The sequence below is a fragment of the Lactuca sativa genome, chromosome 4, assembly GCF_002870075.4.
Source record: "Lactuca sativa cultivar Salinas chromosome 4, Lsat_Salinas_v11, whole genome shotgun sequence".
NCBI lineage: Eukaryota > Viridiplantae > Streptophyta > Magnoliopsida > Asterales > Asteraceae > Lactuca > Lactuca sativa.
The window spans coordinates 14,759,026-14,780,514 of NC_056626.2; the positions used below are offsets into that span (position 1 = coordinate 14,759,026).

General features: G+C 34.9%; 1 protein-coding gene and 1 non-coding gene across 2 annotated transcripts; one reads left to right on the forward strand and one right to left on the reverse strand.

The window, feature by feature from the left end:
- The first annotated feature begins 3,462 nt into the window (after positions 1-3,462).
- Positions 3,463-4,981, forward strand: LOC111909753 (protein CANDIDATE G-PROTEIN COUPLED RECEPTOR 7). Its single transcript, XR_006191186.2, has one exon. It is a non-coding gene; the product is annotated as a protein CANDIDATE G-PROTEIN COUPLED RECEPTOR 7 (transcript).
- Positions 4,982-13,164: 8,183 nt separating this feature from the next.
- LOC111909773 (phospholipid-transporting ATPase 3) lies at positions 13,165-19,437 on the reverse strand. Its single transcript, XM_023905549.3, has 23 exons — positions 19,024-19,437; positions 18,603-18,668; positions 18,438-18,499; positions 18,267-18,348; positions 18,069-18,179; positions 17,893-17,970; positions 17,705-17,801; positions 17,501-17,607; positions 17,351-17,416; positions 17,139-17,260; positions 16,617-17,049; positions 16,433-16,537; positions 16,214-16,356; positions 16,040-16,141; positions 15,880-15,943; positions 15,571-15,783; positions 15,318-15,483; positions 15,164-15,243; positions 14,834-15,073; positions 14,369-14,758; positions 13,947-14,300; positions 13,745-13,848; positions 13,165-13,595 (listed from the first exon to the last, which is right to left on the reverse strand). The coding sequence occupies exons 1-23, from the start codon at positions 19,192-19,194 to the stop codon at positions 13,283-13,285; spliced, it is 3,669 nt and encodes a 1,222-aa protein (XP_023761317.1). The 5' UTR covers positions 19,195-19,437; the 3' UTR covers positions 13,165-13,282.
- Positions 19,438-21,489: the final 2,052 nt, after the last annotated feature.

Consider the following 21,489-nt stretch of genomic DNA (forward strand, 5'->3'; position numbering starts at 1 on the left):
GATCATCAACATAGACTAGAATGTAAATAGTGGTTTTGTTAGATGTGTGAACAAACAATGATGTATCTGATTGGCAAGCACAAAACCCTTATGGGATAAGATAAGTTTTGAGCTTATTGAACCAGGATCGTGGTGCTTGTTTCAAGCTATAAACCGTCTTATTCAATCGACAAAGATGAGACAGATAGGTGGAGTCTTCAAAGCCACTTGGTTGCCTCATGTAAACATCTTCTAGTAAATTGCCATTGAGAAATGTGTTATTGATGTCTAAGAGTCGAATACACCAATGATTTGAGATTGCAATGGACAACACCAATCGAATCGTAGCGGGTTTGATAACAGGATTGAATGTCTCAAAGTAATCGATACCCTCCTCTTGACTGTATCCCTGCACAACTAAACGGGTTATATCATTCAATAGAGCCATCTGACTTTTGTTTGACCCGATAAATCCATTTACAACCTACAACATTCATATTAGTGGGAGATGGAACCAGTGACCAGGTTCTATTCCTCATAAAAGCATCATATTAATGATTCATTGCCTCTTGCCAACAAGGAGATTTAGCAACTTGTTTAAATGTGGAGGGTTCAATGGTGAGACTGGAGGATAAAGAAGATGGAAAAACTTTTGGGCTTGAAAGAATGTGTGAAAACTTGAGTTACCATGTGATGGTGATTGTTCACATCAGGTCTATAATGAGAAGAAATAGAGGGTTGTTGGTGAGCACGAGAACTAAAAGCTTTGATAATGAGGACTAGAACCGAAAGAATAAGATGAGGAGGAAGACAAGGTGTGACTAATGTTTGGTGTAGGAGGTTGTGTGTGAGGTGGGGGATGTGGTGTTGTGATATGTAATGTAGAAGCTTGTTGTAGAAGGTGCAAAGATACCAAAGAAAGCGGAGTAGCAGGAGTAGGAGTAGGCGATGGTAATGTAGGCGTGGAGTAATGGAAGACATCTTCGTTAAAGACCACATGGCGAGCTATATAGATGCAAGATGATGGTTGGTTGAAGCATAAGTATCCTTTGTGAGAGTCATTAAACCTAATAAACACACATTGGAACGAAAGTCAATTTTATGTGAGTTGTAAGGTTGGAGAAATGGAAAACACAGACACCCAAATGTTTTAAGAAATCCATAATCAGGAATCTTAGAGTACAACTTTTGATAAGGAGATTAAAAGGCAAGCATGTGTGTAATTGTTCGGTTGTGTAAGTATGTTGCAGTCTTAAATGCATGTTCCTAAAAGGGGTCAAGTAGAGAAGAATGAGCAAGAAGGGTGAGACCTTTCTGAACTATGACACGATTACATCTCTCAATGCCCCATTATGTTCTTGTGTATATGGGCAAGAGACACAGTGAGTGATTCCATATATGGTGAGATAGTTGGAGAAGGTGCGATATTCACCCCCCAGTCGGATTGAATGCTTTTGATTTCAATAAAAGTTTATGTTTTAATCATTTGGTGAAATTTCACAAAAGCATAAAAAGATTGTGATTTATGGGAAAAAAAAGTAAATCCAAATGAATTTTTTACAATCATCAATAGATAAAATGAAATATCTATTTCCATTTATAGAAAAGAAAGGTGAAGGACACCAAACATCGGAATAAATTAAAGCAAAAGGTTTGCTAGAAACTACTTGAAAAGTTGGTAAAGAAAATCGATGACTCTTCCCCAGTTGACATGAATCACAAACACAAGGAAAGTTATTTGATGATATTGGTAGCTTGAAGGATGAAAGCAGTCTTCTAAAGAGAGGAGCATGTGGGTGAGCTAGATATTTGTGTCATCCATGGAGAGAGGTTTAAATGTCCGTGAAAGCCATGGTAGGGGCTGATTTATTTCATGTTTTATTGAAAGAAGAAGGAAGATGAAAGAGGCCATCATTGACGTCCTCGTTGAGGTGTGTGTGACACTACGATGACTTAACAACACAATGTTTAGGCCAGAATTCCATGTAGATATTATTGTCATTAAAGAGTTTAGAAACACTAAGAAGAGGTTTGGTAATGTGAGGAACAATCAAGACAACTGACAATTTGAGATTATGAAGAGTAGTAGATGCAATATGAGAAATAGGTAGATTTGTATCGTTCCTAACTTGAAGTTTGTATGAGTCATGGTGTTCTTCTGCAAGAGTCATTTTCTGAAGATCAGAAGCCACATGATATGTTGCATCGGAGTCAAAATACCATGACGGGTCAGCAACTATGGATGGGTTGTGATACTGAGCCAAATGAGCTTGAGCATGTGAAGATTTTGGATTAGGTCGGCGGGATGGATAGTCGATCTGGTTGGACCTTTATTAGCAGTCTATTGCTTCATGACCCGATTTGCTACACAAATGACATTGAGGGCATCAACGTCATGGGTCGGAAGAGCGATTGCCTGAAGATTGAGGAGATGAGATACCAAAATTGTTGGAGTAGTACCTGGATTGGTTGCGATGCACATTGAGAGCTAAAGGGGCGGAGGTATTGGATGTAGAAGGGATTGCACATGTTCGAGCCTTTCTTCTTATTGAAGAAGTAAGCCCATTAGGTTATCAACCAAATCATTATAATATTTCATCATAAAGGTTGCAGTGAACGGACCATAAGAGGAATCAAGCCCGTTGAGAATGTGCCTAATGAGATCTTCTGTAGAAATCGGATTAAGATTCTTAGCCAAGGAGTCATCAATAGCACGTTTCTTTTCAAGATATTCAATCATGGGTAACGAGCCTTTAGTCAGATTCTGAAGTTGGGTCTTCATAACCATGTCTGTAGCATTGGTTTAGGCTTTGAAAGTCTTCTTGAGAGCAGTCCAAGCAAGATGGGAAGAGGTTGAACGACACCAGAGTGCGTTCTGAGAGGGTGGATTTTAACTAAAGAACCACATAATGATCACGCTTCTTCCACAATTTGTACTTTGGGTTCTCTGGTTGTGAGCTCTATACACTAAAAGAAGGGACATATCCATGAGCATGACCATAGATCCAGTAGAAAGGTAGTACACCGGATTTATGATAAAACAGAATGAAGTCATGCATGATCATCATCATTCAGTGAAAATGTATAAATTTGAAGATAAATTTTCAAAACCTTTCACACCATTAGGCCGATGCATTCTAATTCACACCCTGATTTCTATATATATATCAAACTTAGTCAAGTGATTATCGATATTAAATTTAGTTACAATATACTTCACAAAAACAAATAATAATAAATTACAATATACTTCGTATAGTGATAATCAATATAAATTTTGTTAAAAAAGATTATCCATATCTGTGAAAATAAACTTCGATTATTAAATTTAGTTTAAAAAGATTATGATATATATATATATATATATATATATATATATATATATATATATATATATATATATATATATATATATATATATATATATATATATATATATATATATATATATATATATGTTACAATAAACCGTCGGGAATTCGATATACGAAGAAAATAGGTTAATCATATACTGTCGCCTTTTTCCCAACAATGCCTTCCTCCGCCGTCAGCCCTACTACATGTGAATGGAAAAGAAGGATTTTAGGAAAAATTATCTCTGCTGTTCTCCTCCTCTTCTTCGTGTTTACTGCACCATCCACTGCGGATATCATATCTGCGAAAATCCGATCTCATAACCGAGATATGATTGTGTTCTCGGAGTTCGAATATTCACATACCGGTTACGTTTCTGTGGCGCTCTCCTCCGTCGCGATCTCCTCCATTCCGGTCACATCAAACGTATCACAACTTGATCCTTCGCGTATCGGTTTCTTGCTTCTATCTGATGAATTTTTATACCGCTACTACCAGGAATTCAAACAAAACCCTGATATGTGCCCCTTAGATATCAAAAACATCTCAGTCCTCTTCACATTCCAAGATCTCTCCCCTCCTCTTCAGTCGTCCTTTAACAAATCGTACCATGTCACATATCCGGTATGTACTCTCTCTTTTTAGCCAATTGCAACGACCAATTCCTCCTTACCATGGATGTCCGCACAGAGCTCTACAGCACCGATGATGAAGGGACTACCACTACCAAAGACTATTTATCAGCTGGGCAACCGCAGCCGTCTTTTTTCTTCAGATTGTTCCTTATTTATCTGTGTTTTCTAGTGTTTTGGATCTCTATATCCTTAAAGAACCATCGATATTTTCAGAGGATCCATCTACTTATGGGTGTGTTGCTTGTTATAACTCTTGTTCACTACTTATGTGCGATGGCGGATCAACAAGACCTGAAGGTTACGGGGAGTCATCATGGATGGCATACGTTGTTATACATATTTCAGTTTATGAGGAATGTGCTTTTGTTCACCGTAATCGTGTTGCTCAATGTAGAATGGTGTTTAAGGAAGCCGTTTTTGGTAGAGGGAGAAATATTCATCTTGACGATCGTGATCCTACTTCAGGTTTGGGCTAATGTAAGCTCTGTAGCGGCTGTGGAATCCGGTCCGCTTAATTATCAAGAGTTGCAGTATTTGATAGATAAGTTTTCGCTTATAGATTTCAGCTGTTGCCTGGTTGTTGGTTTCCATTGTTTTAACTTGGCTGATCAGACTACGGATTCATCAAAGGGGACTTCTGCTACTGCTATGCCGCCGAATATGTTCCAGGCCTGGGTAGTAGTATACATTATATATTCGAGGGGAATGAATTTCCCGCTAAAGGTTACTGCTGCAAGAGAAGCCGGTGATCTTGTGTTCTATATGGTGATGTTTTACATGCACAAACCAATTCTTCTTGAGGAACAGAATTTAAACTGTCTGGGGTAGGGAAGTTGATTAATCTTCAAGTGTTTTTTCGTGGAACAGTTAGATGTTTTTAGTCTCTTTAATTTTGAGTTTTAGGCTTGTTCTGTTCATAACATATACTAGGTAGCTAGGTTCATGGATATTTTGAGTTTTAGGCTTGTTCTTTTCATAACATATACAAGGTAGCTAGGTTCATGGTTGTTTTTCGAATAGCTGTTGATTTCATAAGCTTATATAAAATGTATATAATTTATGATTTCTACAACATTATTCTAAATAATTGTATTATCAACACCGTAATAAATATATCTCTAAATATTATTAAAAAATAGAGTAAATTAGTCCCTATCCAAATGCTAAATTGTGCGTTCCGTCCTTATTTTCAAAAATTAACTCGGACTATCCTTCATCTGGTTAAAAGTTGTACGTTTTATTCCTCGTTGGTTTAAATATACACGCTTAATCATTTGCGAGACATAAAATGACTATAATGCCCTTTGCAATTTTATTTTCCATTTATTTTTATCATTTCTGCTTACTTTTAATTATTAAAAATATTTTAAATAAAATTATAGGTCTCTCTCTCTCTCTCATTAAAGAACACTTAACCACCACCAAGATCACCGAAATCTAAGCCGCTACCAGAAAATCTACCCTCAGCTCACTCTACTCCACTCCCTGGTTCAAAGCTCAAGACTACCACACCCTCCTTCCATCGAGGCACCCGTTCACCTCCTCCTTAAGCTAAGGATGTCAAAAAGTCCCGTGGGACCCCGTTCCCGTGGGGTTCCCGGCCCGTTTGGGGGGAATTTAAAAAAAAAAATCGGGGGTGGGGACGGGGGCGGGGACAAGGTTAACCCCCGTTTTAATTTCGGGGGCGGGGGCGGGGGCGGGGATAGACAATCCCGTCCCGAAACCCCCATGGGGACCCCGTTAATAAATTTGTCATACCCCTGAACCAGACGGCGGAAACGTCCGAGGGCTATTGTGACTCAATTGAATACCATCACAATGAATATACATGAATCATAACATCATTCATCACCAAGCATTGAAATATTACAACTAATATTTTTTACATTCAATACATTGTTTTAAACATTACATTTCCATAACTTAAACCGTTCGATACTAATTTAAACAAAACACCGTGACATCACTGGATACATATCCTTCAATTTACCTGTTACCTGAGAATACAAGTATTTTGGAAAACATCAACATATGAAATGTTGGTGAGTTCATAAGTCATGTTTGAAAAATAATGATTTTTGTGTAGTTTGAAAACCCAGAAAATCCGATATTTTCTAAAAAGAGTATTGTTTATAAAAAGTGTGGAGATCCGTAGTATGCTTGTCGATTCTTGTAAACGTGTATAATTGTTAAACCTTGTATACATCACATAGATAAAAGTGTTGAACTTCCCGGGAAAACCCGATGTTTTCCTCGTACATAAAATTTTGTGTCTTGTTTATTGTTATACCGATTCGACGATTGTTTCCGATAATTCCAGGTGACATTAGATTAATTATGGGTTGTGAGTCATTATAATCACGCATTAATGAAAATGACTAGTTTATAACTACCAAATACAAACGATCCCTTAGGCTTCGTCCGTACTACTCACTTAATCCAACCATCATGACTTCTCATAGCCCCACAACCGAGGAGAAAGGAAGGTACGAAGCCCCCATTATTTCCATAAATCGTTCAAGGCTATCGGGAATGCGACAGGCACTTGGCCCGACTCGCATTTGACTTCTCGACTTTGCTAGCAGTACCAATGGGCCCTTGGGGCCCAACAGCACAATAAAGCTATTGAAAGTCCTTTTACATGGAATTAGGTCATAGAAGGCCCAATAACATGTAAGCGCGTTACCTTCGGGCCCAAAGATCATGTTATTGGGCTAGCTAGGCCCAACAAGCATGATTTGAAACTTTCAAGCCCAAAGATTGAATATTAACTTCTCGTAAATTTCGCGTGTTTATTGAAGTACTTATTGTTTATTGATTTTTGATTCGTTATTGATTCGAGACTGAATCAATTCATGTGGTAACGATATTGGTGTTGAAAGCGTATTTGTTATTACGTTTCGCCGGTAGTCGTGGTACTCATATTTCATCTTAAGGGGTTTATTGTTTTTAAAAGTAAGAGTTTACCTTTTTATGACCCTTCTTAGATAAAATTTACGCTTTTAACCCTTTGTATAAAAGAATTTCCATTTTAGTCCTTACCATTTTTCTTGACACTTTAGTATCAAAATTTATTAAAAGATATTTTTAGCCCAGATTTACTTGGTAAACAGCTTAAGTCCTTCAAAAATGAATTTCTCTCGGTTGGAACCCTTATTTTCCGCAACTTTACAGTTTTGGCCCAAAATGGAAAATCATTGCATTTTTTATCCCTTTTGACTTTGAAAAACATTTTTGACCCTTGAATTAGTTTTATTACACTAGTAATCCCCTGTTTTACAGAAATTGCAATTTCAGCCCCTCAATTTCAAAAATCTCGCAAATTGGGGCTTATTGGGCCGAAAAGCCCAATTTAGCCCATTAGGTTCAAAATTTACATTTTAAGCCCCTCAAAAGTGTTGATATTCAGTAAATTATTATTAGAAACTGTTTGGACTCTTTTCAACCTTCAGAAATTATCATTTGTCATTTTGGGCCCCTTAGTTTGGTATTTTTGACAATTTGAGCCCAAAAATGGGTTTTAAGTCCAATAATGTTCATTCTAACCAACTAAACTATTTTTCTAGACTTGATTAGTGTAAAATGGTATAAGTTATGTTTATTTCATTCCTTATATTGTAGATCTCGGTTTTTAGGTTCTTTTGGCTAACATATTCATCACAAATCACATATGATCATACATACAAGCATAAAAATCACACAAGGCATACATTTACTCATAGATCTACACATTTGCTTGTATTTTCCCCCACAAAAACTTATAAAAACCGAAAAAGAGGGGGTATGAAGCTCACCTTGGGTGTGGTTTCGGTTTTGGAAGGAAAATGAGAAGAAAATTCGGCCTTAGCAACCTTCCTTGGAAGATTTCGAACTTGGATGCTTCTAAGGTGCTAAATCATAAGTTTGAATGGATTAAGAGGTGATTCTTGAATGGAATGGAATAACTAGCTTATGGATCTAACATCAACTTACCTTAGATGGTGTGTTAGTGGGAAAAATCTCCTTGAAGCCTCCTAATTTTTGAACACTTGGAGAGGAGTGGAGAGAGTTTCTGTTGAGAGAGTTGAGTGAAGTGTGTGTGTGTGTGTGTGTGTTTTGGGTTCGGCCGAGAATCAAGAAGAAAGGAGAGAAGAGTGAAGTGTGAAAGGATGGTGCATGGAAGTATGAGTCCTCTTGCATGGAAGTCCCTTGAATAATTGTGAGGTGGCACACATAAAGTCAACTCTTCCTTCCCTTGGGCTTGGGCAGAGAATGGGAGGGAAAGAGGAGGTTTTTTTGGCTTTTTGCCCTTAAGCCCATATTATAGTTAGGCTAGATGATGCTTGACTCAAATAAATCCAAGTGTAGTTTTTTTTATGACTATTAGGGCTAAATTAGGTAAATTATGCCCTAAAATGGTTCATGTAATTAATTTATTTCATTTTAGGCCCAATATGGCCCAAAATATTGAAATACATGGAAGTGGGTCCAACTAGAGCCCATTTAAGAGTTCTAAGCCCAAGATGGTCAAATTGGAAGCTTATTGGTCCATTGGGCCCAATAAGGAATTCCTAATCCAAAATGGTCTTAAACAAGAACTCATAGGGTTTCCAATTGCTTATTGACTACTTGAAATGCTTGCATGGGGTGTTTGTTTGAAATTTTATTGTCATAGAGTATGCATCATACATGCTCTTGTGTCTTTGATTCATAATTTGGCTTAATTTTTGTAGTTACAAGGCACAAAATTTTCTAGTTGTAACAAAATTACACATATATTTACATATATTAGTTATATAAATATAATAAACTATAACATGATTTTGAGCTTCCAAAATTTATCAAAAAAACATGTCTTTAAATTGTTAGTATAATGTTTTTAAGATGTCATAACTTTTTTATTTTTAACATGTAAAATTATACTATAAATAATTATTTGTTATCTAAAATAGCTTCTTTAAGCGTAAATAACTACTTCTTTTAGCAAAAAAAAGGCAGCCCAAAATAATCGGGGGCGGGGGTGGGGGTAACAAAGGGGATTCGGGGGCGGGGGTAGGAAGGCTGAACATTTCGGGGGTGGGGCGGGGACGGGGGAACAAGGAAATTTCGGAGACGGGGCGGGGGATGCACTCCCCGTCCCGTTTGCCCCCGTTGACATCCCTACCTTAAGCCACATGTTTCCCGGAAAAGAATCACAGACCACCACCTCCTTCACCATCGCCACCCTCTTGTACAAGCACCAACCAAAAACTAATCGTGAACCTCCATTAACCACCTAACCAGCAACATCACCTCCAACAGCCTCCACCGGAAAACCCACATGTGATCACTTCAAGCACCACCTACAAAATCTCGACCCACCACCATGACCACCAAAATACAACCTTCATATGCCACCACCCTCTAAGGTGATGTTCCATACCTTACAGGTATATCTATAACAGATGAATGATACCATTTTCCAACCAGTGTAACTATCTGATGTGATCACAATCTCTGGTGAGAGAGTTGTAGACGATTTTCGGATATGGAGGATCGTCATCATCACAGCCTCCGGTGGAACCACCAACGTCGCCTCATCACCACAATCTCCGATGGAACCACCAACTCCGCAATTACCATCACCATAGTCCCCTGTTCGACAATTTATTACACCATAACCTGTAATTCATTGTCTCTCTTCACTTCACTGAGATAAATACAACCCAAATTAAGAGAGGTGGTTCTCTAATCTTGATCTTTAGTGAACTAGAATCGGGAAAGAGGGGGTTAGGTTTAAGTTCAGGTGGTCTGCTTTGAAATGTAGAGCAATCATGGACATGGCTTCAACTCCCAAACGAGAAGCAAACTCGAAGATGTCCATAAATTCGAAATGTGCCGCCATCGTCGAACCATCTAGTGTTCGCCATCAACTGAATCATCGTCGCCCGCACCTCTCTGTACCTCAGATTCTCACAATTCAAACGGAGGCGCAGGTGGATCTAGGGTTTTAAACGGTGATGGAGGCGAATGGGAAAGAGGGAAACAAATGGGTCGAAGGAAACCAGGAAAGGGGTTAGGGTGTTCTTGGGTACAGATATTTTTTTTTTCTTTTTTTTTTTAATCTAAAAAATATAAATTAATAAAAGAAAAATTAAAAAAGAAATTATTAAGGGCAAAATAGTCAACTTAGGTCTATAGGGACGACCTAAGTGAAAAAAAAGATAATACAGGGAAGGTCCGAGTTAATTTTTAAAAATAAAGACTAAACGCGCAATTTAACATTTGGACCAAGGACGAATCGTGTAACATTTGAAAAATACAATCTAGGCCATTAATTGTATTTCAATCCTATGTGTTCTACCCTTAGATCAAATTGCCAACATCATTTTCCCCAAATTGAATATATTTAATTCCAATAAAAGTTTTCTAATTGTCAAACAAAATTAACTTACATCCGTAGAAATGGAATGTATATAATTCCAATAAAATCTTCTCATATTTTAAATCTTGAATTTCCGGTTACAAAGCTTTTAATATGGTCAGCTTTAAAAACATACTAGTAACAAACCATTTCAATTAAGACATTAATATCAACCATTAATATAAATATGTTTTTATTCGTAAACCATTAATATAAAATTTATTTTTATTAGTAACCATTAAATACCAAAAAATCATATTCAAATTATCACATACATATACGATTCATCATTGAATTCATGGTTCACACTTATTTCGTTGTTTTTCTTTAAATATTTTTCTACAACATCATTCTTATTGTTTATAATTTCCATCATCATTCTCTGCTTCAAACCTTCGCTGTTGTGCAGTAGAAGGTAAGTACATTATTTCGCTTTTTATGTTTTTTTTAGATTATTTTTTTTTTGTTCTTATATCAAATATATGTATTCATATATTTCGATTTTCTTTGTCACAAATTATATGAAATCGGTTAACTACTTTTCTGAAACTTTTCAAATAAAAAGGAAAAGATATTACGTACCTTTAACACAATAGAAATTAACTATCTTTGGAATTGACACTAATTAGGAAAATGTCATTTTTATATATTAAAGATGATTATGATTTTTTTAAATTATTATGTCATAAAAATCCGATTAATTTTGATATGATTTTAAAATATTTTGGTATGATCCTATTACACTTTTAGGTTGATTTAATAGGAAATAATATATAATCTATTTATGCATCTTTTGAAATTAAGTATGGAAACAATTTTGTTGACAGCTATAATAGCTTTCACACCTTTTTATGAATCATACCTCTTTACAGATAAATGCATTGTATACGTCCCTTTTATTTCATATAAAAGTTCTTTCTAATACTAATTGTTTTCCCTTTTATTTTACACCCATGGCACAAAACAGCCGCGATGAGATCGTCTTTGATAAGGTTGCTGACATCGATGCATCCAAGGAAACCTGAAACATTCGTGTTCAAGTACTCTTGATTTGAAAGCAAACTTAAAAAACAACTCAAACATGTTCAGCAGCTTGGACATGATTTTAATTGACGAGTAGGTATAATTTTATCTTTTTATTATTATGTTGCTTTTAATTTATAAAATTTAAAACTTAACCAAATTTTTTTCAATTACATGACACTAAAATACAAGCAACAATAAAAAAAAGTTCATTAGTTCGTTTGAAGCCCTCTTTGCTGAAGAATCTATAAGGGAAATTAGTAGTTTTGGTATGACCGAAATGAAGGAGATTACATGAAGGTTGATCATAAGCATTAGAATAATTTCTACAAAACAACCAAAGTTCGTGTATCAAATGATTTTGCTGTTATAGTGGATCCTTATAATTTTGTGACTTTTCAGGATTTAATAGCCAAGAATCTTGACACTCGTGTTGCATTTGGTAAGATTTTATTTTAACATTCTACCTTATGTACACACGAATATTTATTATATTACACATCTATAATACAACAATCGTTTATTTTTATTTTTGTTCAAGATTTTCATGGTTAGGTTGTGTCGACTAATCTCATGAAAGTGATATTGAAAATTCAAGGGAGATACGGTTGATGAACTTTGTTGATCGGATCTAAGTTAAGTATATGTGTTTAAAACATTTTATTTTCTAAAGTATTTACACCTTTCATTATATTTTAGTTTTATATTTTTTGCTTTTTTACTAATTAATTATTTCTATTAAATAATTAATGGCATTTCATGTATGAAGTACAAATCTTATAACAATTATATAATATTTTCAATAATTTTGTTTATTTTCTAACTATAACATAACAATTTTTTTCGTATTTGATGTATATAAATAAAGATCCGATTAATTGTATTTAAATGAGGGGGTCTTATATAACATTGAAGATAGATGAAAATAAATTAGTTAAATTTATATATAAAAACCAAACAAACTATTAAAAAAAAGTTAACCATTGGAGATGCTCTTAGTATAAGAATGGTCTATAATTCATTTATATTTTGTACTATAGCAATAAATAAATGAATCCACATAATATGTTATTCACATAAGCCATAAATTACATATGAACATAAAGTATTTATTCCTATATTCATTGGAAAGATTCTAATGAGTTATTTTTTATTTAATGAGCTTTATTGGTTAAGCATTTAATATGGACAACTATATATGGTTGTTTCTTTTTGACTTGATCCGGACATAATGATTTAGGGCATGTTCGACACAGAGTGTTTTGGAGCGTCTGGGAGCTTGTAGCTTCTAGTGTTTGATAAAATGTTCCGTTATATTTTGTACTATAGCAATAAATAAATGAATCCACATAATATGAATCCACACTACAAGCTTCTAGCGTTTAGTTTAAACAAAACGCTCCAAATCCAAATGCTATTTCATATAGCGTTTAACAAAATGCTACAAGTTACCCGCTACCAGCTAATTTTGCCGAACACACCCTTAATGAGTTAAACCTAAAAAACGACTTAATGTATTATAACTCCTCTCATGTTAAAATTGATTAATATTGTTAAAATGATCATTTAATTAGTCTCATTAATACTATGTATGCAAGACTTTGTCGTGACAGACATCATTATCCACTCAGCCCTCTCACAAGACATCATTATCCACTCAGCCAATTTACCCATGCACCATTTAACTAGGAAAAAAAAACCAACCCCTAACATGTACATGAAAAAGGGAGAAGCCATAGACTTTAAGGGTTCGAGACTAGCTTCCTACAAAATGAATGATCAAATCAAGACTAGCAAAACAAAATTATGATTCAAAACTCATAAAAACCAAAACTATTTACAAGTCTCTTTTTATGTTTCTTAATCTACGTGTATGTTTTTTTTTCTTTCCTTTTAGTGTTATAAACTCCTAGTGATGCTCACCAAGTAAAGGTTTCTTTTCCTTTGGTTTCATGCTAGCTCTTCGAACCACATCCCAAGCCTTTTGTGGTGCAACCACTCCTTGCTGTGTTGCAAAAAACGACTCGTACCCTGGCGAGTCAAACGCAAAACCGGTGTGCTTTGACTTTTCCTTTGGTAGCATCGCAAATGCATACTTTCTTTCATCTTCTGGGCTCAATTGGCCTCCTATATCAAGCAATCCCGCACCAACCGTATCTGCCTCATCCCTATGTATCTCTTGAACAATCTGATAATCGTACGGGTATAACCATCTCTGAAACCTGAAACACTCACACTTTTAAGTGTCAAAATAATAAATTAATACCGACATAACATGACATAACATAACATAACATAACACGTTGTACTGTTTTTAGTCTGCATTGGACTGGGAGTTGCTCATCATTAAAAATAACCCTAGAAAACTTACCCTTGGTATACGAAGTCCAATAAAAGTGCAACAGTGGGAATAAGAATGACCATCAGATAGAAGTAGATGGTGCTCATCAGCACATAAATACTAAAATAAGTCCCCTGAATTCAAGACACAAAATTATAAAAAATTTAACATAGATGATAAACAATCTATATCCTCAAAAAAAACAAAAAATAATAGCAAAGAATATAAGTACCTTATCTACAAAAACAATGGCATATATAAAAATGAATATGAACCACAACAACACACTCCCACCAATGCTTATAATATGCCACCTCGTAACCGTACTACACATCATTAAAAGCCGCAAATTGACAGTTATGACAAGACACGTAAACGCGGTTGTGCTAACGTCCCACTGCCCCAACATTTTCCCCAACGAAGTCAACCCCGCAGTACTCGAAATCACCGCAAAATTATACACAATTATCGATTGATAAACCGAAATCAAAGCCAAAATCCCAACAACTTTCCAATTAAAAAAACTATTATTCACCCCCTCTTTATACAACTGCGGATACTTCTTCGAAAGCTCCGCCCCCACATCCTACACACACACACAACGGAATGGAATCACAACGGAGTGATGAACATGGGAATGGAATTGGTGATTACCTTGTCGAGGAGTCCGACAATGACAACCGGGAGGGCGGTGAAGATGACGTTGTATAGAGACTGACACCAGTCGTCGTAGAATCTTTGACCTGAGTATCCGGTGTTGAAAGTGTACCAGAATTGAGTCAAAGTGAATGTGAGATTTTTGTAGAAAAAATAGGAAACGACTTTGCATAATCTCAGATAAGACCATCTTCCATGAACAAGGAGAAGATCTGTTAGAAACCGGAATTGAGCAATTGCAAAGTCACTAGCCATTACTGCTTGCATTCCTTCTAGACCGCTTATTCCGACTCCGATGTTTGCTGCTTGAATCATTCCGACATCATTTGCACCATCACCGATGCTTAGTGTTATTTTATTCGCCCCTATTCTCACCAATCTTGTCACCTTTTTTAAATAATCAACAACGTTAGTTATCGATAAACAAAAAAAAAAAAATTAAATGTTGATATATTATTTTACCTGTGCTTTTTGTAAAGGAGAAACACGGCAGCAGACAACTGAATTACAGTTCAAACTCAAATTAAGCAAAATTGACCTCAGGCTTGGGTCTAATGCATACATTAAACACTTTCCATCTATAAGAAGTGCCAACTTTTGACCAGATGTGCCACGGAGGATCGTTATCGCTTCCTCATGGTATTTTTGTAACTCGTTTTGAACTGTCTCTTTTATAAGCTGAGCGATCTCCACAGGGTCACCCTGGTTATATTTTTTTTTTATTATTATTTTAATAAACTAAGAGTATTGAAAATTCTGATATGGTAAAATTAAGTAGGAGCTATTCCTTACTCTGTTTTCAGCATCTCTGATCTCATCAGTTTCTGAACTGATAATAAACTGTTTCATCTCATTGTTGATCAACTTGCAAGCTGCGAAAATTAAAATCTTTCTAATGAGATTAAATATATAAACTGTGAAAAAAGGTGGAAAATGAATTATATACCATAAGCTATATTTATTGCTGTTTCTAATTTGTCCCCTGTAAGCACCCAAATCTTTATTCCAGCTTTAGCAAGAGTTTCTATACATGATGGCACCCCTTCTTGAAGCTTGTCTTCTATAGCAGTGCATCCAATTAAATTAAGATCCGTTTCAATCAATTCCGCCACCTATTTTCAGTTTTACATATTTTAAAAAAAAAAAAAACAAGAAATGCCAGAACAGTACAGAACAGAACAGAACAGAACAGGTTGCACCTCGTCCAATTTCTTCTCACGATCTCGTAATGCAGATTTTGCATTGATAAATTTTTCATTCCAACTTTCATAAACGTCTTCACTTAATTCTTTATAAGCCAGACAAAGAGTTCGCAATCCAGCTTCTCCATATTGTTCCATATGCACCCTCGTAATTTGTTTAATTTCATCGCTTCCAGCCCCTAATCTTTCGTAAATTACAGTATCAGCCCCCTGTGATCAACAGATTCTAAATTAGTAGTCAGTTTTCATGTCAATAAAGAGCTTCAAGTTTGCAATGAGAGCCTTACTAGTTTACTAGATTCTTACTTTGCAATACAACACAAGCCTCCCGTTTTTGTAACGACATACAACAGATTGCCTCTTTCTAGTACTATAAAAAAAGGTAAAAAAAAAAAAAAAAAAATTATGGTCAGATAACATACCATGAAACATCAAGTCAAAGAGTTGACCAAAATATTATATATACCTGTTAAACTCAAGAACATTAAGGATTTCATATGAAACATCTTGAACATTTCCCATTTTCTCAACATTTGATTCACGAACATACACCATTGTAGGCGTACGCCTGAAAATCGTTTATATCTATACATTATACACCATAATTATAATAAATACTAATTAGAAATTTAAAAAATACCTATAGAAAAAGAAGCCAAAGTTTTTTGCAGCAGTAACTAAAGCAGCTTCATCAGGTGATGCAGCTTGATATTTAAGTTTATCTGGAGTCTCTTCACCTTCAGGGAGTACAGTATGACATATAGCAAGGCATCTGAAAAATTCCTAAACAATCAAGGAAAAAAAATAAATTATTAAAAACTTCATGTTACAACAATTTATATGAAAGTAAATTAATTACCCTACACATCTCAGCATTAGGTTCATTCCTCCAAGCACCAGACATTAGTCTAGCATCATCAAAATTAAACCCCTTATCACGTGTTGCACTTGATGGTCTTTGAACCTATGAATTTTTTTTTTTTTTTAAATTATATTTTTGCATAAAGTTTTACACAATTTTTTTATAAATTGCGTTTGCATACCTCTTCAATGTCTGCAGCATTCTGTCTAGCTACTCCCATTTCAATTTCACTAACACCACTTCCATAAGTTTCTCCACCAACAGAGCACTTAAAGAACTCCATTAAATTTCTTGTTAAAGTTCCAGTTTTATCAGAGAAAACATACTCAACTTGCCCAAGTTCTTCATTCAGATTCGATGTTCTTGCTAATGCAGGAGTGTTGGTTTCAACATGATACATATGCAAGTCGTTGTTTATGAACTTAGTTGACTGAATAAACTTGATCATCTCAACAGAAACATAAAGGGAAATTGGAATGATTGGTGAATAGAGAGTAATCAGTGTAAAGATGCTTAGAACAAACACCACAAGTCTGTTTCCTGGATTAAACTGTTCAGATTCCACATTAACTTGAAGCTGTAGGTAATAATACCTCACGTCCACAAATAATGCACTGTGAAAGGGTAGAATATTAGCATATGAGGAAAGGTCAAAATGGGAAATAAAATTTATGACTAATGAGCATGAAAGTCGATATAATACCTTCCTATAGCACCAATGATACACAGAGTTAGGAGAACACCAAAAAGAGTAGCGATTACTTTGTCAAGTTTCTTCTCAAGTGTACTCCTTTTTGAAGGGACATTCATGGTGTTCATCATTACCTGTATTTTAATACAGTTTAAACATAGTTTTGTAATTGTAATATTGTATATAGATAAAAAATATAAAAAAATGGAACAATTTTCAAAAACCTTAGTCTCGTGTCCAGTAAATACTACAACTCCAACAATGTATTCTGTATTGCGTAGACTGCAACCCTGAATTTTCAAAAAATTATATATATATGAAAAAAGGAAATATTTGAACAATAAGAAAAAAGAAGTATAATATTAATATCTTACTCTCAAAACAATTTGATTTGGACCAAGGGGTAGAGTTTGCTTTTGGACTATCAAATTACCAGTGAAGGTATAAAGTGAATTATTTGGTTGTTCACATTGTATTTGGCCTGAAAATGGAATATATAAAGGCATCATCAATGTAAAAATGGAATTCCAACAACTTAAATTAAAAGTATAATAAACATATAATATAAGTTATATAACCTTTGAATTCTGAGGCTTTTTCTTGTGTCACATAGTCCCATGTCTTCTCCATAGCTTTCCTGATTTTAAGATTTGTTTCACCATCCAGATTTGCAGTCTATGAACATGGAAAATGCATAAATTAATATGAACCAAATAACAAATCAATCTGAATTCCTTTTAATTAATAAACTTGAATTGAAATAGACCTCAATGTAGCAAATGCCATCAGGATTTGTAGATGCAAGGAGTAATAAATCTGCTGGAAAGAACCCATCTTGCTTCACCTACAACAACCAGATGAACCCTAAGATTTGCATTGAACTTTTAATAATAATAATAATTTATAGATTGATTTGTAAATGTAGAAATGGAGCATACTTACTCTAACAATATCCCCAACCTGCAGCAACCTCCAGGGTACAGATTCCCATGTTTTGTCTTGCATCAAGTCAACAGGAGAATTGTTTATTGTCTTATCATTTTGAAGCCGCTTCTGTTAATAATTAGGGTTTTGTATAGGAATGAGAAACATAAACAACTATAAAGAAACATAAGCACTAATTGCACTCTTAATGCTTACCCAATCTTCAAAAGCCTCCTTGACAAGAGAGACAAAAAGCACAATGCTTAGTGGGATTACATTTGTGACTGGACTAACAGGACTGCATAAGAAAAAGAAGTGTGTTAGGAGTGTCAATAAATGTGATTTCAAATGTTATCATTCTAGGGTTCCCTTTCTTCATATGCATACCTAACAGGTGTAAATGATAAACATGAGATTGTAAGAAAGTAGAGGTTAGCCACCCGCCTGAACTGTCATTAGAAACAAGAACACCATGTCAATATGTTATAGATTTAGCTTCAATGTAAATGTAATTATCTGTTTTTCTTTTACACCATCTTCACGATAATTTACCTGTTCATACAGCCCCTTTGGGAGAAAAGTAACAAGGTTGTACTTCGTTGTTGATACTGCATTTCCCTGATTACATGAAATAAATTAGTCACAATATGAAGAAAATTGAGATTAAGTGTTTGTAAAATTTCATGCTCCTCAAGAACGCCATCAGATGCTAAGCATCCCTAGGAGTGCTATAACTAGAAGGAATGGTAGATAGCAGATTTGATAAACTTCATGTAAGAAAAGGGGTTGAATCGATAGAAATCATGAAGGTTTAAGAGCTAGAAAGGTACAGGCATTGAAAAGAAACCCTATTCATAATTCAAGCGCCAAATTTGAAAAGAATATTATAAAATAAAGTGAAAACAGCTATTCAATCGATTGAAGTTTTAGGCAAGAATTCTCTGTTATGTCTATATAATGTAGACAGAAATACCAGGTATTTGGCGAGATAGTTGGCTTCGCGATCGTTACAGAAAACGGTGCGATAACCTGGCGCCTGAGGATGAACGTGTGGAACGTTACGTGATGAGGAACCACTATCGGAACCACCGGCGAGACCTCCGCCGCTATGTCTTGGTTTAGATGTCGTTTTCCTTTCCGACATCACTTTCGCCGATTGCAAACGGTTGAATCAACCAAAAACTCCGATGAAAAACTCAATCTCATCAAAACAAGAATTGCATAATACTTATAAAAAGATAATCATTTTCTTGCCGTAAATTCCAGAATCTTTCTAGAAATCAAGTTGAATTCTGGTAGACACATATGATTTTAAATTCTCCCCTGTTTCTTCGTCTTCGTTATTCAGACTTCCAACGGAAAACAAAATCCAAGCCGCGCGTAAGAATCAACATTATTTTCAATTGTTAAAAAATAAAATAAGTTACAGGAACATCTACAATTCTACATTACAATGGGCTAATCATTTTTATAAGAAAAAATTAAAGGAAAAGTTAACAGTAATAACCATGGTAATTGAGGGTTTTAAAGAAACTAATCATTTATTTTCAGTTTTTTGAAAAGTAATCGTTTTTTTTTTTGGAATGCCCTCGTTCCTAAGGTCTATTCATATTCTGAAGGTCTTTTTTTTTTCTCTTTTTCTAATTTTCCAAGATTTTTATTTTTTTATTTTTGGGATTCCTAATGATATATTTCCAAAGTAGGTTATAACTCGTGGAAACCACGGTTATAAAATAAATTAAATATTAATTATAATAAATTAGGCAACAGATATTATAAATCAATTTTTTGCTAACATGTTTCATCTGTGTAAAAAAGAAGTAGTGAATTAGTGGAAATGTAATTAATGAGGAAAAACCGAAGACTGACAAATGGCAAATAATTAATTTCAAGTTCTAATTAATTGACACGTGGCAAATTTGCTACTCTTTTATTAGGTAGAGAGATATTTAATGTCACACTTTTCATAGAAAGTCTAATTTTATACACTAATAATATTGTATATATGTTATATTATTATGTTTATTTAACTTTTTGCTAAAATTAAGTAAAAAACAAATTTTTTTCTCTGACATTTCAACATTGTTCATCGGATTTCAGACTTATTTTGAAATTTCATAATTTTTTTCTTTTTCTGAAATTCAAAATTTTAGTCTAGAGTCTGGAATATCATTTCAAAATCAATAAAAAAATGTTTTTTCTTAATCTGAAATACCCATTTCGGACCAAATAGTTATTTTTGAAGAAACAAATTAGTTATGTTGTTCAAATACACATTAAAAGTGGTTAATTTTCCAAATTTAAATATATATTTCTTATGTTTTTTCTATTAATTCTTTTTATTCATATAAAATTATGACATGTTGAAATTCATTAAATTTTTTTCTTAATATAATTTCTTGATTTTGATTTTTCTCTTGATGTAAATAAGAGGGTAAATTACACCATTCGTCCCTCGTGGAGGTGCCAGAAAGCACCTTGAGTCCCTATTTTCAAAAATTAACTCGGACCGTCCCTCATTTGGTTAAAAGTTGCACGCTTCGTCCCTAACAAATGATTTTGTTGCAGGTGTAGTCCCTATCTGATCTGAAATGACTATAATACCCTTTGTGTATTTATTTTCCAATAAATTTAATGTTATTAATACTATTAATAATTTAAAAAAGAAAAAAAGCCACCTACCCTACCTTCCCACCGACCTTATCGTCCATATCTCTCTTCCGCTCATCTCTAACGTCTTCCAAGAACCCAAAACTACCCTCCTTAAACCATCATCGACAGTTACTCCCTCCAGCGACAACTCCCTCAGGTGTTTATTCCTATCACCGCCCCTAACTTTCGATTAACCTTATATCTACATCCATCGACCTCTGAAACCATTTCCAACATCGTCATCACCCCTTGAAATGTCGATCGTTACCTGTAATCCATCACCACCACCTCTTCGGCTGAAACCCTAGCACCTGAAAACCATCGTTGTCTTCGTAACATTGTAATGGAGAGAGCCAGAGGACCGCCATCTTTTCACCAATGTCTCAGATCTACACCATCATCTTACAAATCGTACCTCTTAGTGTTTCGAGACGGAGCAGAATGAGAGGGAGGGGAACGACGACATCTAGCGAAAGAAGAACGAGGTTTGAATAAATCGAATCAACTCTCCTCATTAAAACAATTTCTAGTATTTTTTTCAAACGATTTTGGGGGAGAAACCAAATGGAGTCGCAGGTTTCATTCGCAGGTTTCATGGCAGTGGTAGGATAAGGGGTTGAAGAGTTTGAGTCCGACCACGATCTTCCTCGTGTCCTCTCATCTTTGTTCTTCGTTTAACTGATTTGTAGATCAAGTGTATGGATTTGGGTTTGATTTTAGGGTTTAATTCCAGTACTTTTTTTTGGAGATGAATGGTGATGTTTGCCGGTGTTGGCTTGTGGCCGGA